The 26,100-nt window shown below is 45.7% G+C and overlaps 1 protein-coding gene and 1 long non-coding RNA gene across 3 annotated transcripts; one reads left to right on the forward strand and one right to left on the reverse strand.

The window, feature by feature from the left end:
* Positions 1 to 1,161: 1,161 nt before the first annotated feature.
* LOC135368113 (cyclin-dependent kinase 9-like) lies at positions 1,162 to 13,544 on the forward strand. Of its 2 annotated transcripts, none has more exons than XM_064601200.1 (7): positions 1,162 to 1,314; positions 1,496 to 1,577; positions 1,651 to 1,741; positions 1,938 to 2,157; positions 5,180 to 5,426; positions 10,696 to 10,845; positions 11,726 to 13,544. In XM_064601200.1, the coding sequence occupies exons 1-7, from the start codon at positions 1,175 to 1,177 to the stop codon at positions 12,035 to 12,037; spliced, it is 1,242 nt and encodes a 413-aa protein (XP_064457270.1). In that variant the 5' UTR covers positions 1,162 to 1,174; the 3' UTR covers positions 12,038 to 13,544. The 2 variants fall into 2 exon arrangements, with proteins under 2 accessions (XP_064457270.1, XP_064457271.1); XM_064601201.1 differs by having other exon boundaries at positions 1,980 to 2,157.
* Positions 13,473 to 14,114, reverse strand: LOC135368114 (uncharacterized). The gene is made up of 2 exons (XR_010414677.1): positions 13,931 to 14,114; positions 13,473 to 13,847 (listed from the first exon to the last, which is right to left on the reverse strand). It is a non-coding gene; the product is annotated as an uncharacterized LOC135368114 (long non-coding RNA).
* Between the last annotated feature and the right edge of the window lie 11,986 nt (positions 14,115 to 26,100).

The following is a 26,100-nucleotide window of genomic DNA, read 5'->3' on the forward strand; positions in this document are numbered from 1 at the left end:
GCTGGGCAGGTGAGGTGACAATGCATACTGGCAGTTCTGGGAAGGAGTTTTTCTGACTCCTTGAAATCTCTTTTGTACACGAGGGCTGCATGTCGCAATCATACTTTTTGTACCACACCAATGGTGAAAGATACGCTTAGGGGCAAACGCGTTACATTTATTTACACGATGAGGAACACGGCGTCTTGTCTAGTCAACAACGTCACAGACGCCTTTTGACAACAATAAAATACAAAAAGTTCGTTTTCATGGTGTGGTAACATGCTTCCGACAACTGCAACCAAAGCGAATAGTGAGCACTGCACACAGCACAAGTCAATCGAGACCTATATTACACACTTCGAACGTCGCGTGTTGTGGGAATACGGAAATACCCTATCAAAAGTACACGAAGAAATTGTAAGACCACAATCTACGCGCGGCCAGTTTCTATAGGGGGATAAACACTAAACGCGATCTCCGTCCGAAGTATCGCTGGCGGACGATCTTGCTTCTTCCATCTGCGATGTTAACTGTCCCAGCTCTGTCACTTTTGTGTTGGCGTAGTGAAAGTACATCATTTTGATCCCACTGGCGATGGACATCTTCATTCGGATGTTGTAGCGGAATGCGTATTTGTTGTTCTTTTCAGCTCGCTTGTACAAGCGTTTCAAGTCACGAATCTGCTGGTCCAGAAACACAATTTGACGATAAGTAACGTCCAGTTTATCTTGGAGTGTGACCGCACGGCCTTCTAAAACATCGTTGTCGGTCTTTGTCGTAAGATCTTCCAGATTGGCAGCCATTTTGTAACATAACTGTCAATGGAAGGAAAAGGAAATTGAATAAGTACATTCTCCTCTCTCTCGTTTTAAACGTAGGCGATGTTGTCTGCTTCAGCCAATCACAGAGAGATTCTGACACAAGAAACTCTACGTCACTTGGAAAACGTCATGGATACTGCTGGCTATCAGCGCGGCTTATAGGCGGTCCGCACCCGGCGGTGTGTTTATTTCAATATTTTAATGATAATAGGACCCTTCGCGTGTTTCTAAAACTCTTGTTTTGAAATAAAATCGATTGTTACGATACATTTCGATGCGAACTGCATTTCGTACCATTTTTCTTTTTGCTGCGAATACGCTTTCAAGACAGGACGAAAGACAGAATGCCATACTTCAATCCAACATGTGAAATGAGTGTCAACGCGAGGGAGAACGCTAGTAATCAACAGCAACAACTACTTGCGAGCAAATTAGACGATTTCGATTTTCCATATTGCGACGATGTTCTTAAGTACGAGAAGATCGCTAAGATCGGGCAGGGAACTTTCGGGTAACCATCCAGACTTTTCGTGTTGAAATGTTGTCAGTATGAATCATCAGACCCACGGGCAACCTCAATGAATCTGACCCGATAAGACATACACCAATAGATATTTGGAGGCCCCGAAGAACGTGTGTTTGAAATTTAAATGACGCAGATCAATCTGAAGCTTTGCACTTCTTTTCTGCAGGGAGGTATTCAAGGCAGTCCACAGGCAAACGAGAAAAGTGGTTGCTCTCAAGAAAGTTCTCATGGAAAACGAAAAAGAAGGAGTAAGACCTTTTTCCAAAGAGTCGCCAACATTCGTCGTATACATCATTGCTCAGACGTTCTTTAACATTTCAGTTTCCGATAACAGCGCTACGAGAAATAAAGATATTGCAACTTCTTAAACACGAAAATGTAGTTAACCTAATTGAAATCTGCAGAACAAAAGGTAAGTACGCCTGCGTGAAACCTTGCATGCATGCATGTCTTGTCGCGTTACTTGCGCCGATGTGGAGGCATAACGCTAATTGTAAGGCGCTGCAAGGCAGCTGTAACATTCCGCCTTGAACAACGCAGACAGAGGCGCGTGATATTTGTGTGTGCAATCTCTCCTGCATATTGTGCGTTTTTGGTGACTTTGTGAGGTCCTTCACCACTAAGACGTGCATCTGCCGCATCTGGCACAGCAACCTCCTATAACCGTCACAAGGCCACCTTCTACCTGGTGTTTGACTTTTGTGAGCACGACCTGGCTGGACTGCTGAGCAACATCCAGGTGAAGTTCTCGCTGGGTGAGATCAAGAAGGTGATGCAGCAGCTGCTCAACGGGCTCTACTTCATCCACAGCAACAAGATACTCCACAGGTGATCTTCGCGTGCTGTGATGATTCGATGGCAGTGGAGAATAGTGTGGGGATATACAGGACGTCCAAGAAAATGTGTCCTTTAACTGTAATAAAATAACTACACCACATTAGGAAAAAAACACATAAATACACCGACTTTAGACAACAAATCAACAAGTTACTGCAGACGTTTCCTCTCCCATTCGGGAGGCATCATCAGTGCCTGTAAATTGTTTTTCCACCGATGATGCCTCCCGAATGGGAGACGAAACGTCTGTAGTAAATTGTTGATTTATTGTGTTAAGTCGGTGTGTTTGCATGTTTTTTCTTAATATGTCTTCCCCCGGCTTCTGGAACATTTTTGCAACTACACCACCCAGAATCATGCGGTCAACGGCATTTGTTCTTACTAGGTTTTTGCCACCTCCTGATGTAAATGTCAATGTAAGTGTCAATATGTAAATTTTTCCCAACTGAAGTCTGAAATTTGCCAAGTGAAGGTCAGATTTTACCCCACCAATGTGAAGAATGTGTCTAATTTACTCAAATTAATGGTATTGAAAAAATGGCCGAACATCATGCCTTTCGAAGCACCGGACCATAACACGCTACAGCTTTTTGAGCGCAATCGATTGATAGTAGAACAGATTGATAGTAGAAAAAGTGACAGGTCCTGAAATTGGGAGAGGGAAAGCGTGATCCCAGCGAAAGCGGGACGCGATAAGCCATGCCTATGTTATGTTATCTCTGCTATGTTATGTTATCTCTTTCTGTGATGCCGGTGTGGGCTGGGTTTCCAACCTCCTTTCGTCGGACTGACAACGATTACGCTGAAAAATTCCTCCACGCGCTATCCTCTGGGAGCTTCATAGAGCATGATGTTCGGCTATTTTTTTTCGTCGGTGTAGCTCGTGAATATCACTGTCAGTTATCATGAGTTTGGGTGAATTCGGCACGCTCTGCATATTGGTGGGGTAAAAAGGTGACCTTCACTTGGCAAATTTCCGAGCTCAGTTCGCAAATATTTACATGATTAAATTTACGATACGTGACATTCAGATCGTGCAGTGGCAAAAACTTGGTATGAAGAAATGCCATTGACTGCATGATTCTAGGTGGCGTGGTTTTTTTAAAATTATAATTCAATGACACGTTTTCTGGGACACCCCGTAGAACCCATTTGCCGTGAGGCCAGCTAGGCTTGAACAGCTATGTAAGGGCACGTGCATGGCTCATGCAGATGTCTGGAAAAGCAAAGTGTCCTCACGTGCAAAATGTCACGGGACTTCAATTTTTCAGGAAAATGATGACTGCAAAATTAGATACGATGTTAGACGCTTCAGAATGCTTGGCACATGTAATTACTGTAATGGAGAATGAAGGTAATGAGTTGCACAAACGAAGGCACACGCGTACATTGTAAAAACGTAAAGCAAACACATGTTTCTAGGCTGTGAAATATAACAAGGATGGTTAAGAGCATCAGACAAAACAAAACTTGTACAGGCTTGTAACAGGACCTCAAACCTGAAGAAGTGCAGCCTACTGCACGAAAGTCTCGTTTTTTAATGTGTACATAGTAAACAGTTGATGCTCTTAACTGTCTCTGTTATTTTTGATTCTGCATCGCCGGAAACTTGCACATTGCTTTTCTTCACGTTCTGCGAAATATACATCACAATATAGATCAAAACTGAGAACGTTATCACATTGGAAGGAGCACAAACCTTGTTTTTAAAGTCAAGAAGGAAATGGGCACCGGCAGCTTGTATATTTATATAGTATCAGTTATAATGCTTATCTTACAACACCTCTCTTCCTCACAAAAAAATTATGAAATTAAACCTATCTTTGAGCATATTCAGGGTTATTCTAGCAAACTTTATACATTTAAATCGCGTTGTAAAAATATAAGACATGGTGTAGACTACTCCAGACTTTGAAGGCTGATAGCCATTCGTCTGAAGTTTTATTAGAATTTTTTGTAAGCACTATGGTCGTGTAGGAAAAAATAAAATAAAAATAAAGCAAAATCTCGCCCCATGCATTTTCAGTAACCTATCTCAGATGAACACCGCCATTTTCTCCTGTGTCCGCTTCACTGCTGCCTACAACGATGTGACATGCCCATTCTGACGCCATGCACTAATCCTCTTCTTCTGTATGATGTGTGTGGTGAAATGAAATTGAAACGTGCAGAGGAGAGAGTGGCAGCTTTTGGGGACCATAACGTTCACGAAAAATTCCAACAGAACTTCAAACAAATGGCTACCAGTTTGCGAAACCCAGTCTTTAATCGTGACGATGCAGTACAGTCAAACTCCTTTATAGCGAACACCTTTTTAACGAAAATACCATTACAGCAAAATTTTTTTGCGGTCCCGCTGGAGCCTATAGGTCCAATAATAGACATCCTTTTTAACGAAAATACCTTTACTGCGAATTTTTTTTGCTGTCCCCTGAGTTTCGTTGTAAAGGAGTTTGACTGTATAACATCTGCTAGGACTAACTCTGTAAATGGCAGTAACAGCCTGATATGGGTGTCATACTCTCGCTATTCCATCATCTCCCCAATATTGAAATCCTGTCCATTTACCATATCGCTAACTCCACTGACAAAAGCTCGGTTTTTGTGGAAGGAGGGTTAACATTATTAGAGAGGCTAATGTGCCCCACAAGTAAACTGGAAGTAAACTTGTTTTTTTCATTCAAGCCCTCCTCGGTTTGACTTGCGTTGCGGAAGCCACGTTTAAAGGGGACAGGCTAGGCAACTGAAAGGAATTGAGTGCAGTCCTGCAATGGGTGCTTGTTTTTCTACTCATTTTTTTTTCTTTTATTTTCCTTCTTTTTTACGTGACATCCACCATAATTGCTGCAGAAATGAAGTGCAGTTTTCTGTATTGAACTGTTCGTTGCATCACGAACCATTCTTTCGTGCAGTTCTTTTCTTTTCTATCGCAGTGTACATAATCTTTTTTTTTTTTTTTGTTGTTGTTGTTGTTGTTAACCGTCACGGTGAAAACAGCGTAATAATATTCCAGGGACATGAAAGCAGCCAATATCCTCATAACGAAGCACGGCGTTTTGAAGCTCGCCGATTTTGGACTGGCCCGAGCCTTCAGCCTGAGCAAATCTGCACAGCCCAATCGGTACACCAACCGAGTTGTCACGCTGTGGTATAGGCCTCCGGAACTGCTGCTCGGTGAGCGGAACTACGGACCTCCCGTCGACATGTGGGGTGCAGGGTGCATCATGGCAGAGATGTGGACACGCTCCCCAATCATGCAAGTGAGTAAGACACGTTGCGCTGTCAAGTTCGATACGTTACACACCCGCAAGTGAAAGGTCGTACCATGTTTCAGTAGGTTGGCGCGAATATTCACATTTTTCAAACACCGAAGCGAGTAATAGTATATACAGTCAAACCTCGTTACAACGAAACGCGATATAACGAAATTCGCGATAGAGCGAAATAATTCGGATTCCCCGGCAGAGGGCCATAGGGATCAATGTATTTTAACTCCCGCTACAACGAGTCACCTTTTAGCCGCCGCCTCGATACAGCGAAAGAACGAGATAAGGTTTATCATCCCAGAAGCCAACTTTAGGGTCACGAAAACAAAGGGCGCAAGCAGCGCCCTGTTCCCGCAGCGAAAGATGGCACGCGCGATTAGGGTCGGGAGGAATCTGGTGCCTACAAAAGGAAGTCTGAGTCATTGGAAGGTTAGGGATTTTCTTCCGTGGCTTCTCCTTTTCGCGCTTGTTTTGAACTGTCCGGTTTCAGCTAGAGTCACTCTAGTTGCAGCCAAGTAAAAAGAGCGCGAGACGCCATCGCGCGCGTGGGAAACGCTTCGTTCGCGTGGCGGCGTAAGTGACGAAATCAGCCTAGATGATTTTCTTGACGGGGACAAACATGCCGTAGCAACAGAGAGCCTTACAGAAAACGCACTGTCATAGACGTTGAAGGTTTGCGGGAGATCGCAACACGATATGGAGAAAGCTGCGGAGGCTTCAGCGGCGTACGAACAATGCGTGACCCCACGTCTTCTAGGCACGACGCAGATGCGTATAGCTGGCTATTTCACGCAAGAATAAAATACCGTAGATGCACTTTGGCGCTGTATTTGTAGTTGTCATTTTTCACGAAAAACTTTTCCGCATCGTTGCGGGAGTTATCGACGCTTATGTACAGCGCGCGCCCTCGCACAGGTCGCGATCCATGACCTTCAATTCGGTACAACAAAATGTTCGATACAACGAAAGAAATTGCTGTCCCCGTGGGTTTCGTTATATCGAGGTTCGACTATATCTGATTCCGACTCGAATATATAATGGAAACTCTGTATGCAATAAGGGGAGGAGTCGAAAAATCCCAAACCGAGAAGAGGGGCCCGATCTGATTGTCCGGCCCATTGACGCACATGCATTTCCCATTTCGTACCCTCCTGTAGCTGGCCAATAGTGTGCAGTATGGTCCTAAATTTTCTTTGGCAGGTATATACTGGTATGTAGATGTCATTGCAGTGAAAATAGTAAAAGGGGGATAAGTTGACTTATCCCCTTATTGCATACAGAGGTTCAATTAGGACCTCGTGATTTAGGGTAAAACCCGGAAGGACCTGCTTTTAGCCCCCGATTTGCAACGTTGTCACTCCGGGGAAAAAGTTTAAAAAAATCGCGAAACCTAACTTGGCAGAGTGGCAATTCAGCAGCCGACATCATCACGACAGCCGCCATTGACAACGACAGTCACTGGATATCGCCAGATTTTACCCTGTTTTATGACTCCTGAAATTAAGAGCTTGTTGGTGCTTACTCCAAAGTCGTGCTGTAGACTGGGTGGTGGTGGGTTGAAATCCTTCCACTGACTGCGCTGTCTGACGTTTCCGCCCTGGTTTTCTGGAACACTTTGATGTTGGCACAATTCCCTCTGAAGTCAGCCCAGGACACACACTAACCCCCCCTTCCTTCCTCCTGTCCTCTGTTCACGTCTGTATGCCACGAAAACGCCAGTTTCTGAATATATTCAAATATAGTTGCAAAGTTGCACTCGTAAGCTCGAAAGCATCAGAAGGGAGTGTATGGAAGACAGTGAATGCTGCTACATAACTGTTTGCATGTACAGTGCAATACTGTTAATTGAAACTTGAAGTGGACCAAAAATTTGTTCAAATAAAGCGGAGTTTGAATAAAGGGGGAACTCCTCCGAATGAGTGGTTGATGCATGGGCAGCCCGTACTAGCTACGTCGGAGATGCATCATGGCTCGCTAGGCCTTGCCACACATTTGCTGTTGCGTGGTGCCAGTAATACGAGAGGTCTCATTCATTCCAAAATATTTATTTGCAGACAAACATCAATTCATCTCAGAGTGAAAAATAAATAAATAAAAGAAACTGCCACAGAGTGAACTACTGCCACAGGCAGTAGTTGACTCTCCTTTAGTGCAATCCTTCTATCGCAATGTGTCATCCTTTATCAATTGAATTTGTGCATGCTTATTTTTTTTATCATCCTTTTTGTCATCATCCTTATCATCCTTTTATCTATTGAATTTGTGTATCCCTTTTTTGTTTTGTTTTGTTTTGTGTGTCCGCTCCTACTTAGGCCTGATGAAGGCCACTAGTATCTATAAAATAAATAAATAAATAAAATGAATTTTAGTGCTCGCATTCGTTTCTGCAGCCACATCTCAACATCATTTGCCATGTCGAGTCCAACCAACACAACCTCGATAGAGGAAGCCTGCTTAATCGTGGACGTGACGTTGCAACTGAGAGCTAGCCAATCAGGATTGTGTTTTCAATGGTGGTAGCCATGGAGACGAACAACCGTCGTCTGCAAGTAGTGATTGAACGTCCCCAAAAACGGTCCCATATCCTTATCAAGTTCGATTTTCTGGAAAGCGCGTTGCACTTTTTGCCTACAGATTCAAGTCCACATGTTCCAAGTTAGTTGCAGCAATCATTTGCGGGTCTTTGAGTTCACAGAACGGTGATTCGCAGTAACAGACGAATTCCGAGGAGGGAGAGGAAGCGATAAGCTGACCTTCTGTATCTAGGTGGCATTTGCCCGACCCAATCGTGAACGCGAACACAAATACTTCCAACTCAGTTTGAGAAAATATCGATTGTCATCAACACCTTTTTGCTGGCTCTGTTATCAACGGGAAAGGTGTCGATCCCATTAAAACAGTGAGGCTCCTTGTTTTGCCGATCACGAGTAAGCAGCATCCGCAAGTTCCGCGAGTTTGCGAACACCATTGTGGTGACACGCTCCTTGTTCCTCTTTCCTGTGGTGCAAGTATCACCTCTGTAAATACTGTACAAGTGGTTAATTTCGTGGTCCGAATAATTCGCGAATTTGTGTGGGAGCGCGATTCGTGAGTAGTTCGTCAACTCGCGTGGAAGCGGATAGAAGCGGAAATCTCGGGATCGGGGAGATCGGGGATCACGTGAACGAGACTTAGCTGGCCTCTACATGCCGGCTTATCGTGAAATCAAATCCCATAACAATGACATATGTGCTGGTTTTGTGACAGCAGATATCTGCAATGCCAAGTGACACACTATGCGAATAAACTGTACTGATGTTGAGGTGACGTTTCAGTTATAGAAATGTTTGACAAGAATCAAGCGCGTGCGAGAATGAATGTCGTCAAGTGAATCGATTTGTCTTTGTGGAGGTGATATCGTCGCGAATTCCAGTGCCACCATACTCGTTCATCCCCCCTACTTGTATTTCGCTTATAGGGGCACTAAGTCGATATAAGAGCAATGATGTATCAGTAGGAATATGTCCATTTAACTCTGAAACATACTGTATTTTCACGCGTATTAGCCGCACCGCAGATAAGCCGCAGGACTCGTTTTTGGATACATTTTGAAAATGTTTTTGCAGATAAGCCGCACTCGCAGATAAGCCGCGGGTAATACGACGCGACTGCTTTGTGCGCTAAACCAGTGATGCACAAACAAAATCAATAGAGACTCTCAACGCTCGTCGACGGCGTACTCCCTGCCAGCTGCCCTGTTCCCGTACTGGTTCGCGACGTCGACGACTTTTAGTTTGAAGCCGCTGTCGTAGCTGTGCCTCCGCGTTGGAGCCATGCCTTACCTCTAACTGCCGTGCCCGTGTCCACGAATGCTGCTGCGTCAGTGCTCAAATGAGAACTGACGCTTAGCTGACCACGTTTTATCCCGATGTCAGGTGTATTGAACCCTTCCTGCCGACAAAGGAGACCATAGGGAAGGCCATAAACCCTGTGGTCCACATTCTGGTGTCGGCATGATGTATAACAAAGGAGGTCAGTTCTAGTGTTCTACTAAGATCGGATTGTGCCCTTGTTGCGTGTTTTTTGCCGATTGATGAATTAGTAGTGTTCCAGGAGACATTAATCACTGTCACCCCTTTTGTTAAAGCTGCGTGGGGGAATGTATTCGGAAGGTCAGACCACTCGAATGCGGACCCGCCCCTGTTCGGTATTGTTCGTGCACTAGCAGGGCGGTCCCGTTCCGAAAAAACATGAGGCACTGTCTGACATTGTCGGCCCTTTCGTGTAATCCGGGGTATGGGGAAAATACCAGGGAAAAATAGCCATCAGATAAGCCGCACCCGTGAATAAGCCGCAGAGCGTCCGCGAAAAAAAAATATTCGCGCATAAGCCGCGGCTAATACGTGTGAAAATACGGTATTTTCTTCAATTATGAAGGTCGACAATGACATAGTTGTGCAGTAATTATAGAACGCGTTGCGCACTATTTCTTGAACTTGCTCCACCCTTCAAGTTTTCACAACAATAGGAGCGACGTTATTTTGACGTTTCGTGCGGGCCACCACTTACGTTGCTGCATTTTTTAATAAGTTTTTTTTTTTCAGAGTCACTACACTACATTCATGAGGAATGTCCATCTGCAACGTATTACTTGTACATCTTTTTCGGCCGCCTTCACTAATAGAAATGAGATTTTTTTATAAGTCGCGCATATTCTTTGAAGTGAAACCCCTCCGCCGGCACGGAGCCGCAACAACGCGACAGCAAACAGGTTCGGCAGGTTCTCCCCCGCGGCTGACCTTGTGGGAGTCCAAGATTGGCTGACAACGCAAAACGTCATTCGGGGATGAGTCTGCCCCGTTTGCTGACGCATTAGACGAAGGGGAGAGTTGCACTGATTTCGCTCTTTGATCCGCTTTTTAAATAGTGAAAGCGCTTGAGCTACACAAAGTCTTCCACATATTTAGGTAGAGTGAAACCCCTGCTTTCACTCTGTGTAGTTCAGACAAAGTACAACCATCAGTTTAGTTCCCCTTTAACCTTAATTTTGTGAAAAAAGTCTTTTCAGGGTTTTGTCGACTCTACTGAATTGTAGCACCTTTTAGCATTTCTAGATGCCATAACAGGGAACACGGAAGTTCCGACGAAGGAATAATGAGATTATATTGTATCACACTGTATACCATCCATAGGTATATCCATAAGTAGAATTTTTATTCAGTTCAGTCACCTAACTACTTACCCAGCCCTAAACTTAAATGCCCTGGACTGCGTTCTGTTTCAGGGCAACACGGAACAACATCAGATCAGCTTGATCAGTCAGCTCTGCGGGTCGCTTACACCCGAGCTGTGGCCAGGTGTTGAAAAACTTGAACTTTACCACAAGCTTAACTTGCCAAAAGGGCAGAAAAGAAAAGTGAAGGAACGTCTTAAGGTAAGGATGATTGTCATCTCAAGTAACCATTTCATGCATCATCTCAGAGAGTTTTATAGACAGTTTTTACCTCTTCACCCAGCACTGTTGCTCGGTGATGAGGCTATTGTCCCTTTTAGCAGAGTTCATAATTTCTTGAAAGACACCGGGATGGTCAGTCTCTTGTAATTTTATGCCTTTGTAAACATGTTTTTACCAGACAGTGTACATAATTTTAATCGATCACACTCCTATCACTGTCCGTTTACAATTTTAACTAATCACAATTTCACCACTGTCTTGGTGCACCACGACCTTAGCTGTCCGTGCACCATAAAAACCTGAATCATCATCATCATCATCCATTTCATGCACATCCCCCTTTTTGTAAATTCAGTACGTAAGCGTAGATTTCTCCATTTGCCGAGTCTGGCCGTGCCTCCATGTTTGAAACCGCATCTCGCTTTCCTGTTGCAAAACGAGAAATTTGGAACCGGTCTTGCCGGGCCACATTCCGGGCATATCGTCCACAGGATTTATTCTTTCACATTTTCTGTCACATTAACAAAAAACATGATTTTAGAGCATTATCTGATACATTACGCGGTACCGTAAGCTTCCGTTAATTGTACCGAGAGGAGTGTGAAATTTTATTAAATTACCCGAAGGTCCAATTAGAAAATAGGCAGAAAAATGAACAAGGTCCGTGTGATCACCTGCTGTCGCGCGCTTGAAAGGCACATATGAAAACATCCCACATAGAGCGTTCGTGTTCGCCTCGTACTTGCGGTAACTTGGGGAGATGGTAGAAGCATATCTACCGCAGTAGCAGTCAAGATTTTTGTGTTCATTGACTTCCAAGCCCTTCTCTTTCTGACTTTTTATTCTTTTATTTTTTCAGGCATACGTGAAGGACCCTTACGCCCTCGACCTGCTAGACAAGCTGCTGTGCCTCGACCCCACCAAGCGGTACGACAGCGACAATGCGCTCAACCACGACTTCTTCTGGACAGATCCTATGCCGTCTGACCTGGCCAAGATGCTCTCCCAACACACGCAATCCATGTTTGAGTACCTGGCCCCCCCTCGGAGACGAGGCATGCAGCAGCAAGCCCACCCGGGGGCCCATCCCCCGGGGGCACACCCAGGAGCCAAAGCAGCTCAGGCTTCCACCACGAGCACTGACGGGCAGTACCACGATCGCGTCTTCTGAACACCCTTCTTTTGTTTGCCGACGTGCGTGTTCGAAACCGCGGAATGGTGAAAACACTGGACTGGCGACAGAATTCCGTTCCCGAGACGGAGTCGCAGAGGAGGTAGAACGAGAAGACTGTTTTCTTTGTTCCGTAATTATGGTTGAGGTAACAAGGTGCCGTTGTTTTGTACGTTGTTTGAACGTTGTTTGTGGGTGGAGGAGGCCCCTTGTGTGTGTGTGTGATTGGGAAAGGGTAGGCTTCAGAGCCTTAACTGTGCCGCGTGCTTATGTTGTCTTCAGTACGCGTCGAGCCATCAGAGGTCGGTACATCAGGTAGTATTGGTACCTAGTCACTTGCAAGTTCTAGGTTTGTGCGACACAAATGAAGCATCAACCAAACGTTGTTTGCTGCCTCGTCAACAGCAGCTGGACCACGCACGTTTTTTTTTTTTTTTCCCCTCCTCGTCGTCACGATCTCCCCCTTTTCCCCGAGTCTCTGAATGTAAAAGGGTGTGCTATGCCTCACGAAGTGCTTCTTCTTGAAACTCTCTTTTCATATTGTCGCTGTTTCGATTTCTCAGACATTGTAGACCTCCCACTGACGAAGTGTCACAAATCATTTGTCGAAGCATGTTTGCACAAAAAGAAAACTGCGTGTAAAACTATGCTCAGGATTGTACTTGAACCTAAGGTTTTCTTCTACTGCCCTGTTATGGAGTTTTGCATTCTGTGGGTATTTATCCCCGTGCTATGCAGTTCTGCACTTGACCATTTTTGTTCTTGAGAAAAAGGATGGTGCATGTGTGGCCTGATTGGCTCACTACTGGCACCTTGCCTTGCATTTTCATGCTTCTACCCTGTAAGGAACTAAAGCAAAATTCACTGTTGCTGTGTACTCGGCTGACTGTGAGGAAAACTGACTTGGTTTGGAACAACCAGTTGAAGGAGAGGAGGAGATTAAAGGCAATATGCAAGCGGTGGTTGTGTGACCAAACTAGATGCCCCGACACAGCTAGTCGAGTACATAGAACCAAATGTAACGATATGTTCGAGAGCTGAAACTGCAAAAACTGGATGGTCACGATATTTTTCAAGCACGACACATCCCAATATCTGTGCAGGTTGTTACGATACAACAAGGTCATGTAAAGGTAGAGCTTGAAGTAACACGAGGCCACGCCACTAAGTGACAGATATGTTTCTTTATGTAAGGACTTTCAAAAGAGTCTTCTGAGCAAACACAGCGGTAATGGGTATTTCCGTCGCTAAATTTTGCATAGTGTCTGACTGCTTCTCTGCCCTACATAAGGATGTCAAAATGTAACATAAGTGGTGAGCAATGTAGGCATGGGACCAGGGGCAAACACCTCCATTCCATGGCATGGTACTGTATGCAGGCCAGATCACATCTTGCATCAGCAACTGGACAAGGTATTGTCGTCCCCACCTGAGCCTGCCATGTGCGTGCAATTTTTATTTTGCTAATACAAAGCTAATAAAACAAACTGTTCTGCAGGCCTTCCAACATTGCGTTGTGATTCCCACTACGGTATCAACGAGTTTTTTTTTTTTTTTTTTTTTAATACTAGCAAGTTGCCCCGTTTCAGCCAATCACGTAAAGTGCGACACTGGTCTGCTACTCGCCGTAATCAGGATAATTCTGCTAGTCTTTTCTTCTCTTCTTTTTGCTTTCTTTCCTCTTGTTTTTGTTGTGCTCTTTCTTCTGCGAGGTACAGCTGTTCTGCTACGAATTCCTTCCATGGTTTGGGCTCTTCGCCTTCCTTTGGTTTTTCTATCAACTGGCGCAGGCTAATTTCTATCCTCGGCCCTGTAATGATAGTAAACCGGTCTTAGCTGCTTGGTGGACTGCGGTTAAAATCTAGTGATATTCGCGGCAATGTAGAGTCTTACTTGGGCCTTCAAAGTAGTCTCTCAAGAATATGTCGTATATGGGACGGCTCAAAAAGAGTGCCGTAGCTCCTGTCAGTACAGCGAGCCTAATATAACGGAAATGGCGATGGTACCATCGTAGTTTTGGTACTTTGAACGGCTGCTGCCGTCTGCTCCAAGGATCCATTTCAAAACTGAATGCACATTCACCTACGGCACACAGGCCTGATCGGGCCCAGTTTGCGCAGTCGCAACCGCCAGTAGTCGTAGTTGCGAACGTCGCCGCTTCGCGAGGTTTCTGCGCTTAAAGTCGTCCATTATAGAAATATAGAAATCGTAATTCGTAAGGAGAGGCTAGAAGCAAAGATGGCACTGGCCACGACCTACTCTGTACTAGACATGGATGGATCACTCATCTCTATGTATAAAGGCGGGATCGCGCATAGGAGAGGGGAGAGGGGCTCGTGAGAGAGAGGTGCGGCAACCGGCCGCCATGTTGGAGGGCCCACTGGCGCCGGCTGCTCCCATAGGAAACAATGGGAAGCGATTTGATTTGGAGTATTTATTGCACTTTAAACGCTCCTGACTGCTGATTAGCAAGCATCTTTCTTAGAAATCAGTGTGCTGATGTATTCCAAATGTGCTTCAGCCGTGTTCCTGTAGTTTTTAATGGTAATTGCCTTCTTTTTCTTCTCCGCACCCTGTAGTCTGAATAGGTGGCCGTAAGTGTCGTGCACGGGGAGCATACGTATATGAAGGTGAATTCGGTGAATGTCAACCTATAAAATTAATTCTTTTTGCCCGGAAAGGTTTCACACTGTTTGTTATTGTAAGGTACTTCCGTTTGTATATTTTTTGTTTGTTTTCGTTTGTTGTTCGGTTTTCGTGTGGTGTTCCGCGCGATTCTCGTTCGTTATTGTGTGGTTTGGTGTTGTATGGTTCTCGTTTGACTTTTTCCATGATCGTATTATGTTCTACGAGTGTATCTGTGTGTGTTCTACAATAAGACCTCGATCCTTATTGTGAAGGGGCTCGTTATTTTATTCACCACCACCAGCTATGCGGTGGAGTATAGCCCCTGCGATGAAACTCCATATTCCTCATCTGAAAATAGCGTTATCGTCACGAGTGCATTGCAGTTATTCAGCTGTCAGCGTATTTCATTACAGAAATTCGAAGCGCTGTGCACGAAGAGCATGCACACGCATGACTTATATTACACACGCTGTATGAGCGACTACACATACGAGGTTAACACAGCAGTTTATTTACTTCCACCGTACCTCACAAATTGCAAGAACAGTGGAACAAATGGGCATATTGGCGCAGGTTCTGCATCCGCTTCTTCGGCACAGCTGAGCGGGGAAGAGCATTGTTTATAGAAAATACATAGTTTTGAGATTGATAGGAGCAGCCACACATACTTTCTTAGTACGTAATGGCACCAGCGAAGTAGCAATGCAAGCAATTCCGAGTTGTCAGATGCATGCGATACGAATAAACAGATTTTTTCTCAAAATAAAGAGCTTACCTGTGAAAAATTATCCCTCTTTCTCTGTCCGTGTGAAGTGTACTCAAAGCTGCAACAAACTGGCATGACATGCCCTTTAATTTAAAGGTAAATTTAAAAAATACGGGCAGCCCCGCTTGAACTAAATGCAGACGACAGGACGCGTTGGGCCCACCAATATGGCGGCCGGTGACCACGCTGCCGGGCACCCTATCCGCGATCCAGCCTATCTATAGAGATCAGTGGTTGGCACTCTGTCCGACTTGTGTATCGTTTTGCTGCTTCACCAAAATCTCCCGGCTGGAAGAATAGAGAACTGTTCACGATGGCGAAATAATTTATTCTGTGTTGGCATCAGTGGGGCTATACTTATATGCTATGCAATGTTCGTTTGCAATACCCTCACCAATTAAACAAAAAATTACTGACTTGTGAATTTATTTATTTATTTTGTTTAAGGGATACTGCTGGACATCACCAAGATGTCATTTGCAGGAGTGTGAAAATAAAAGAAAATGTACAGATCATGAGCACATTGTGCAGCAAAAGTAAATCCACCGTCTCGGAATTAGAACAAAATTAGCAAGAACTTAAATGGCAATTAAACAATAATTGAACGAACAACTGAACACGCATTTAAACAGGAGTAGGCATCAACAGCAAAACGGCACTTTGCTACCAGAAAGGTACCGAAACACCATCAAAAATAAAATACAGATTGTTTACATTTTTTGAAAGTAAGCATCAATACGAATAAATGAGGCAAGAGAGTTGAAGTTAACAAGATCGCTAGGCGGTGCATTCCAGTCCTTAATTACAATAGGGAAGAAGGAATTTTTAAAGACTTCAACCCTACTATACGGGGGCTTAATGTAACGATTATGGGTAGTTCTGGTGGCACCTCTCTGAATGAATGTAAAGTATTCATCATATGGAATTTTAAAAATTCCTGTCAGAATCTGCAAAAAAGGTTTTCTATCGTTGTATCCTTACTCGTGTTTTTAATGTAGGGAGGCCTGCCCGTACCAGCAGCGCAGAAGGAGAGTCTAAAGGGTTATATTTACTGTATACGAAGCGCAGTGATTTTCTTTGAACCATTTCAAGCTGTGACACCATCGTCTTAGCTTGTGGAAACCAGACTGTAGAGGCGTATTCAATTAAGGGGCGAATACAAGTGGTATATGCTACTAATTTAATTATTTTTTTTGCTACGAATTTCGCATGTGATGGCACCAACTGTCTACCCCATGAACGTGCACCTTCACCAACTACATTTTTGCGACAATCCCCAAATCGGCAGCGGTTTCGTTCAAGACGTTTGACTGAACTGAATGACCCTTTAGCAAGGAGAGTTACACATTCGGCAGCACACGCACAAACAGGCAGGCAAAGATGGTGGGTTGAGACGACTGTCCGGACTTGGTATTTTATTTTATTTGTGTATTACTATTATTTATATTTATTTATCATAAGTGCGATTATTTGGTACTTTTATTTCTTAGCGTTTATCTCGTTTGCTAAACGTTTGTTCTGGCATTAATTTTTAGTTGATGACGCGCACCCGCGATAGAGAACAACAGCATCCCTGCGTTCGAGCGTATATTATTAATTACGTATAACGCATAAGATAACGATAATACCGTATGTTTGTCTCCAGTCCAAATGATAATATTCGGACACCCCTACCCAATACTTTTTAAGATGGCAATTTATCAGCGCGAAACTACAAAGAAGAAAAGAAAAATATATGCAGTGAAGTTGTATTCTGAGCGGATGCAAAGACAGAGAGAGAGAGAGAGAAAAAGTCAACTGGATCGCTTTTCTTTTCTCTCTCGCTGGCCGGTATCAGTTTTTCCGGGGCCATTCCTACGGGACTATTCTTTTTGGGACTATTTCTTCCTACGCCCGAGACCGACATCGCAAGAAACTGTTCACATGTGCGCACCTCAACGTGAGAACAAGAGCATTCAACACAGCCGGCGCTGGGCTTGGACTCTTTAGCACGGGAAGCCAAGTACAACGACATGTCCATTCACCAAGTCGGATCAACTGGAAAATATGTAGTGTTTGACAGGCTCTTCGCAGAGCTCCCCCCATAATAGCCGCTCAACCTGCTTGTTTCAGCCCCTCACTCTTCCTTCCTTTTCTGTTTGTTTTTTCGTACTGCATGACGGCATGTACACTCTTAAAAATGAACTTCACCACATAGCACGCTCCTAGCCAACCACCATCCCGAATGACAACGTTCTCGTCCCTGATTTGTTGAAAACGGGAGGAGGAGCCTATTTTGTGCCGTGCATAATGGCACAAAATAGGCTCCTCCTCCCGTTTTCAACAAATCTAGGGCGAGAACGTTGTCATTCGGGATGGTGGTTGGCTAGGAGCGTGCTATGTGGTGAAGTTCATTTTTAAGAGTGTAGATGAGAGGTCCACTACCCGCTTTCAGGAGTGCGGAAGCCTTATTTCGTTTTTCTTTTTCTTTTGCGTTTTGTGTGGGGGAGTATAATAACCCTTTTACCTCCGTTGGGTGTCATCGGTCTTGCTTTCTACCTACACAATGTCGGTTCACTTCGAGTCTGCGCCGGCCTCTTTCTTTTTTCTTCCCCCACTTGTTCCGTTGCTGCTCTTGCTCACATGAACACAAAGCTAGCTGATTCACCATCTCCTTGGCCTGTGCACATATAAAGTGGGGCATGTAGTGAGAGGTCGAGCTGTGGCTTCAGTGTCTATCTGACCGTGTTCACGAGAGATAGCGTCAGGGACGACCATGAAAGGCGCTTTGATCGGCAGCAGCCAACTAAGGACCAGCTCCGGTGGCGCAGCGGTAGCGCGTGCGCTTGGAGACTGGGAGGTCCGCGGTTCGAATCCGCGGGCCGGCTGTGCCGTCTGGGGTTTTTCCTGGGTTTCCCTCAGATGTGTAATAGGCGTATGCCGGCACAGTTCCCCTGAAGTCGGCCCATGGACGCAGCTATCCTCCCCCCGAGCGGATTCCGCTCGGTCTTCCACTTCACCCTTTCCTCTCCTCCTCTCCACCACCTTTCCCTTCCCGAGAAACATGCCGCCTAATCAGGCAGGCAGACCTCTCGGGTTCCTCCCAACGACACTCCTCCTCCTCCTCCTCCTCCTCGCCAACTAAGGTTTCTGGGCAGGGACAGGTTGCCCATCGACCTGTCGGTGGGCATCCTGACGTTCAGCGACCCTGGGGCAACAGCTGCTGGGCTGACACAGAGGGTCCGAAGGCTCGGCCTCCACAATTCGCACAATTACAACTCGGTCTTGAGTCCGTTTTTGTTTTGGATACCATCTCCACGCTCAATATGTCACTTTGTCAAAGCTTACCCACATGACTCACAAGTGCTTGCCAGCCTGACAGCCCTAGCAGGTTACTTGAAGTGCAACGTGCCTTTATAAAAAGGGACGAACCATAAGCACAACTAGAGTTGCACCCGACTGGGTTTTGGAACGGCCACATGAACAAAATTCAGCAGCCAAATAGCGCAATTATTTTCTTTTTTGTAAGCTAAAATGCATGTACCTCCGCGAACCAGTACATCGCATAGCATGTACGGGTCGTTACTTTGACGTTATGCCCTCCTTTATTTACTCACGGATGTCGGAAAGCACGTCGTCAGTTACGCGGCATTTATTTTTATTACCTCTTCGTCAACCATGGGTGATAAATGGATAGAGAGCTTTCACTTGAAGAGATTAAGCCATTAATTTTTATTAGCTTCTCGTGAGCTTTATGCAACTGACTCACCGGTAGCTTTTCGCTTATTTGCCGAAACCAAGCTGCCCGACTTTTTTTCGTCGCTCTGTCTACTCTTTTCACTATAACATACGAAGTTGATCTATCACACCCCCAGTGATAGCATTGAAAGTGGTATTTGCTTTATAAATATCTGGAGAACTTTCACCCGCATATTATGGGAAAGCGAATGGATTGGGTTTCAGATAGCCAGGTAACTGACTTTAATAAATAGGGCTATAACGATACTGTACACGGAGCACATTACAACAAAATTACACTAAGAACATAGAGGTTGGCTTACAACTGGAACGGCTCATACAACAGCACAAATAAATAAATAAATAAATAATGAACTATCCGTGCCGTTATGACTAGACGCCGTTCGTTCTATTTGGGAGGCCGCAAGACAATGGGGATGTTGTGCTTATCTCACTAGTATTTATTATCATCATTATTTTGGCGGATGCCGAATTTTCAGTTGCTCAGCTCATCATCGCCGCTCGTCCCTGCGCCAAACATATCTTTCGACGCTTCCAGATGTTCGGGACAAACACGCACACAGGAACCAAGCGAATCGACGGGACAGTCCGAACTGCAAGGACGACCCCAATACCGAGAATAGCATGCTGAGTCATTACATGCCCACTTGTGCCCGCTTCTCAAAGGCCGGCGCGGATAAGCCACACAGCAGGAAAAAGAATAGCTCCGCTGTAGTGGAGCTTAGCGCTCTTCCCTTTTTTTTTCCTGGGGAAAAGGAAACTCGGATAGTATGCTGAAATAAGGGTCACACTTGGCAGATAAATACCTTCTGGACGTGAAGCCCGCGTCGTGGCAGCATCGGGCGGCAGAAAAAGTTGTCCCGAGGAAGCGGTGTACATAGCCTCAGATATTTCCATTTATCTCAAGAAAGGCTGACGTTACACGCGAGATAGTGGTACCAAAACGTTCAGGACATATTTTAGAAGAAAATGGATTGAGCAAATGTCGCCTAAGATGATTTCTTTTTCTGCTATTCACTTCAGAAGTCTAATGTCAATTTTTGGCTATTTTCTACACGTTCTACAACGTCTCAACGAAAAATCTAAGCGAAAATTGAAAATTTGAAAAATCAATTTTCTCATAATTGTTAAAAGCTATCAAATGAGACCGATATCGTGAAGATCGGACGAGTATTTATCGAGAAAAATGGAAAAGTTTGCCCCATAGAAAATACATGGGGCCGCGACGGGTATATTGTATTGTAAGATACAGTAGTATTGTACTAATATGTATTCCAGATATGTTATTGGCGTTACTAAACACAACAACTCAGGAAAAAAAGGTTCTGCCGGTACAGATGGGACGGACAGCCCATGCACAACCAACAGCGCCATACCCTTTCTCTCCTACATCTTTCCTTCTCACTCTCTGATTCACACACGAGGCAGGGCGATTTCTGCCTTATCAAATGTGTTATCGATTTTTTTACTTATTCTCGCATGGAGTACATAGGTCAAATTGTCGACATTTGTCGTTGTCAGCTGACATTTGCGTATTATCAGTTCCTGTTCACCTAAGGGCTTACCTTATGTTTGAGGGTTGCTATATATCAATACAGAACTTTAAAGTGTATGTCCACAACGATGCGATATGGATCAGTCATAATCCTACGTTGCCAAAACAAACACAAGAAAGCACGCGGGTTACGCGCGAGCACATGTCACACCTTGAACCTATCCATTGGTGGTGGTGGTGGTGAAAGGGTGGTCACCGTTGTCGGCCTCGCAGAGGTGGGCAACGTCGCGACTCACGCCCCACGAGAATGTGCGTCCTGGGCTGACCACTAAAGGGAACTGTAGCGACGTATCTCTGAAAGCATCTAAGCAAAATCCCAGACGGCTCAGCGGGATTCGAACCCAGTACCTCCCAGTCTGGATCTGACATGGCCAGCACGCTACGCACTGAGCCACGGGAGCTATCCATTGACGAAGTAAACGCCACCCAGCGTTAGGCAAAATTTATCCCTCAATGATATTCGCTATTAGAGGGATCGCCTCCCCTGTATCCACTCTCCTACTCATATAATTTATGGAATTATTATGTTCATATCACGATCGAGGCTAATAAAAATTAAAAATACGTCTAAAAATACGTCTATCCAGTGGTGCAAGTTGTTTCGACGAGTAGCGCATTCCGTTACGGTGAATTGCAGAACTAGCGTTTCACCAAAGACAAAAAGGAGCTTATAAGCGATTGCGATCCAATATACCCCTGCTTGTTCTTGCAGCTTGCAGCCTTGGATTGTACACTTGGAGCTTGGTGCCGCCTCGATGCCCATGCAGCCTGGAGTCCTACTTGCCTTTCTCGACAGGAACTGGCTTATATATGCCATGCCATGCCCATCAAGGTTATCTGCTTATCGCGTTTGCAGCTTTCTGCATTTCTGTTCCAGAAATTCGCTCTGTGTGACTCGACATCCAATTTGATAATTATTCTCTTTGCGTTTCTAACGTTCACCAGTCTTAGGCTGTTGGTTTTTTACGACTGCCATGTTCCTATACTTTTATTAGATGTAAGTTGCTTGCATGAGCTGCCCTGATTTGTTGAAAACTTCTGCCTTTGTCCTTTTCTGTACGTTGTTAATGTAACATCCTCTTCAATGTTCTTCTGTTGCAGGAGATGGAGGAGCAGAAGGTCTTAACTCATTCCATCTGCATTTCCCAGTCTTGACAGGAACACAACCTAGAGACTCCCTCGGCATGACAACAGTCGACTAATTGCCCTAAATTTCCCACTGTTTAGAGGAGCAGGAACCCAGAGATTCCCTCCGCAGTGACAACAGTGGCCTAATTGCCCTAAATTTCCCACTGTTGACAGGAGCAGGAACACAGAGATTCCCTCCGCAGTGACAACAGTGGACCAATTGCCCTAAATTTCCCACTGTTGAGAGGAGCAGGAACCCAGAGATTCCCTCCGCAGTGACAACAGTGGCCTAATTGCCCGAAATTTCCCACTGTTGACAGGAGCAGGAACCCAGAGATTCCCTCCGCAGTGACAACAGTGGCCTAATTGCCCTAAATTTCCCACTGTTGACAGGAGCAGGAACCCAGAGATTCCCTCCGCAGTGACAACAGTGGACCAATTGCCCTAAATTTCCCACTGTTGAGAGGAGCAGGAACCCAGAGATTCCCTCCGCAGTGACAACAGTGGACTAATTGCCCTAAATTTCCCTCAGTTGAGAGGAGCAGGAACCCAGAGATTCCCTCCGCAGTCGCAAGAGCGCAGTAGCATAACGGTATGGCAAGCAGCTGGTAAGGCATATACAGTAAGGCATGTAGCTGTGAGACGTGTGGCAGTAAGGCATGCCGCTGTGAGGCATGTAGCTGTAAGACCTTTCTTAAGGCAGTAAGTCTCCATGTCCTCATTGTAAGTCGTCATGTCCTTATCGTAAGTCCCCACGTCCTCATTGTAAGTCTCCATGTCCTTACTGTAATCCTCTACGTCCTTACTATGCCAGTCTGCCACTAACATCTCCCTAACTAATTTGCCCTAGATTTCCCACTGTTGAGAGGAGCAGGAACCCAGAGATTCCCTCCGCAGTGACAACAGTGGCCTAATTGCCTTAAATATCCCACTGTTGACAGGAGCAGGAACCCAGAGATTCCCTCCGCAGTGACAACAGTGGCCTAATTGCCCTAAATTTCCCACTGTTGACAGGAGCAGGAACCCAGAGATTCCCTCCGCAGTGACAACAGTGGACCAATTGCCCTAAATTTCCCACTGTTGAGAGGAGCAGGAACCCAGAGATTCCCTCCGCAGTGACAACAGTGGCCTAATTGCCCGAAATTTCCCACTGTTGACAGGAGCAGGAACCCAGAGATTCCCTCCGCAGTGACAACAGTGGCCTAATTGCCCTAAATTTCCCACTGTTGACAGGAGCAGGAACCCAGAGATTCCCTCCGCAGTGACAACAGTGGACCAATTGCCCTAAATTTCCCACTGTTGAGAGGAGCAGGAACCCAGAGATTCCCTCCGCAGTGACAACAGTGGACTAATTGCCCTAAATTTCCCTCAGTTGAGAGGAGCAGGAACCCAGAGATTCCCTCCGCAGTCGCAAGAGCGCAGTAGCATAGCGGTATGGCAAGCAGCTGGTAAGGCATATACAGTAAGGCATGTAGCTGTGAGACGTGTGGCAGTAAGGCATGCCGCTGTGAGGCATGTAGCTGTAAGACCTTTCTTAAGGCAGTAAGTCTCCATGTCCTCATTGTAAGTCGTCATGTCCTTATCGTAAGTCCCCACGTCCTCATTGTAAGTCTCCATGTCCTTACTGTAATCCTCTACGTCCTTACTATGCCAGTCTGCCACTAACATCTCCCTAACTAATTTGCCCTAGATTTCCCACTGTTGAGAGGAGCAGGAACCCAGAGATTCCCTCCGCAGTGACAACAGTGGCCTAATTGCCCTAAATATCCCACTGTTGACAGGAGCAGGAACCCAGAGATTCCCTCCGCAGTGACAACAGTGGCCTAATTGCCCTAAATTTCCCACTGTTGACAGGAGCAGGAACCCAGAGATTCCCTCCGCAGTGACAACAGTGGACCAATTGCCCTAAATTTCCCACTGTTGAGAGGAGCAGGAACCCAGAGATTCCCTCCGCAGTGACAACAGTGGCCTAATTGCCCGAAATTTCCCACTGTTGACAGGAGCAGGAACCCAGAGATTCCCTCCGCAGTGACAACAGTGGCCTAATTGCCCTAAATTTCCCACTGTTGACAGGAGCAGGAACCCAGAGATTCCCTCCGCAGTGACAACAGTGGACCAATTGCCCTAAATTTCCCACTGTTGAGAGGAGCAGGAACCCAGAGATTCCCTCCGCAGTGACAACAGTGGACTAATTGCCCTAAATTTCCCTCAGTTGAGAGGAGCAGGAACCCAGAGATTCCCTCCGCAGTCGCAAGAGCGCAGTAGCATAGCGGTATGGCAAGCAGCTGGTAAGGCATATACAGTAAGGCATGTAGCTGTGAGACGTGTGGCAGTAAGGCATGCCGCTGTGAGGCATGTAGCTGTAAGACCTTTCTTAAGGCAGTAAGTCTCCATGTCCTCATTGTAAGTCGTCATGTCCTTATCGTAAGTCCCCACGTCCTCATTGTAAGTCTCCATGTCCTTACTGTAATCCTCTACGTCCTTACTATGCCAGTCTGCCACTAACATCTCCCTAACTAATTTGCCCTAGATTTCCCACTGTTGAGAGGAGCAGGAACCCAGAGATTCCCTCCGCAGTGACAACAGTGGCCTAATTGCCCTAAATATCCCACTGTTGACAGGAGCAGGAACCCAGAGATTCCCTCCGCAGTGACAACAGTGGCCTAATTGCCCTAAATTTCCCACTGTTGACAGGAGCAGGAACCCAGAGATTCCCTCCGCAGTGACAACAGTGGACCAATTGCCCTAAATTTCCCACTGTTGAGAGGAGCAGGAACCAAGAGATTCCCTCCGCAGTGACAACAGTGGACCAATTGTCCTAAATTTCCCACTGTTGAGAGGAGCAGGAACCCAGAGATTCCCTCCGCAGTGACAACAGTGGACTAATTGCTCTAAATTTCCCACTGTTGAGAGGAGCAGGAACCCAGAGATTCCCTCCGCAGTGACAACAGTGGACTAATTGCTCTAAATTTCCCACTGTTAAGAGGAGCAGGACCCAGAGATTCCCTCAGCAGTGACAACAGTGGACTAATTTGCCCTACATTTCCCACTGTTGAGAGAAGCAGGAACCCAGAGATTCCCTCCGCAGTGACAACAGTGGAACAGTGACAACAGCGACGACGACGACAACGACGACGACAACAACGACGACGACGACAACGACGACGACGTCGGCGACGACCACAACGACAGCGACAACGACGACGACGACGACAACGACAACGACGACAACAACAACGACGGCGACGACGACGACGGCGACGACGACAACGACAACGACAACGACGACAACGGCGGCGACGACAACAACAACAACGACAACAACAACGACGGCGACGACGACGACGGCGACGACAAAGACAACGACGACGACAACGACGACAACGGCAACGACGACGACGACGACAACGACGACAACAACAACGACGATAACAACAACAACAAAGAGCAACAACAACGAAGACAACAACAACAACAACAAAGAACAACAACAACAAAGAACAACAACAAAGAACAGCTCTTTCACACAATAATGTCAGACTTTACTCTGTTCAGAGTTTACTGCCCAACTGAAAATAAATAAAAAAAAAGAAATATTAAATCCTAAAAAAAATTAAATCTCCCTAACTAATTTGCCCTAGATTTCCCACTGTTGAGAGGAGCAGGAACCCAGAGATTCCCTCCGCAGTGACAACAGTGGCCTACTTGCCCTAGATTTCCCACTGTTGAGAGGAGCAGGAACCCAGAGATTCCCTCCGCAGTGACAACAGTGGACTAATTTGCCCTAAATTTCCCACTGTTGAGAGGAGCACGAACCCAGAGATTCCCTCCGCAGTGACAACAGTCGACTAATTTGTCCTAGATTTCCCACGGTTGACAGGAGCAGGAACCCAGAGATTCCCTCCGCAGTGACAACGGTGGACTAATTTGCCCTAGATTTCCCACTGTTGAGAGGAGCAGAACCCAGAGATTCTCTCCGCAGTGACAACAGTGGACTAATTTGCCCTAGATTTCCCACTGTTGACAGGAGCAGGAACCCAGAGATTCCCTCCGCAGTGACAACGGTGGACTAATTTGCCCTAAATTTCCCACTGTTGAGAGGAGCAGAAACCCAGAGATTCCCTCCGCAGTGACAACAGTGGACTAATTTGCCCTAAATTTCCCACTGTTGAGAGGAGCACGAACCCAGAGATTCCCTCCGCAGTGACAACAGTCGACTAATTTGTCCTAGATTTCCCACGGTTGACA

Source organism: Ornithodoros turicata, chromosome 9, assembly GCF_037126465.1.
Source record: "Ornithodoros turicata isolate Travis chromosome 9, ASM3712646v1, whole genome shotgun sequence".
Taxonomy (NCBI): Eukaryota; Metazoa; Arthropoda; class Arachnida; order Ixodida; family Argasidae; genus Ornithodoros; species Ornithodoros turicata.

Excerpts from the sequence above, each read along its gene's own strand:
- LOC135368113 (XM_064601200.1), top strand. The coding sequence starts at position 1,175 with ATGAGTGTCAACGCGAGGGAGAACGCTAGTAATCAACAGCAACAACTA. Across the intron at positions 1,578-1,650 it reads TGGAAAACGAAAAAGAAGGA|TTTCCGATAACAGCGCTACG; the intron begins GTAAGACCTTTT and ends TTAACATTTCAG. Across the intron at positions 2,158-5,179 it reads AGCAACAAGATACTCCACAG|GGACATGAAAGCAGCCAATA; the intron begins GTGATCTTCGCG and ends ATAATATTCCAG.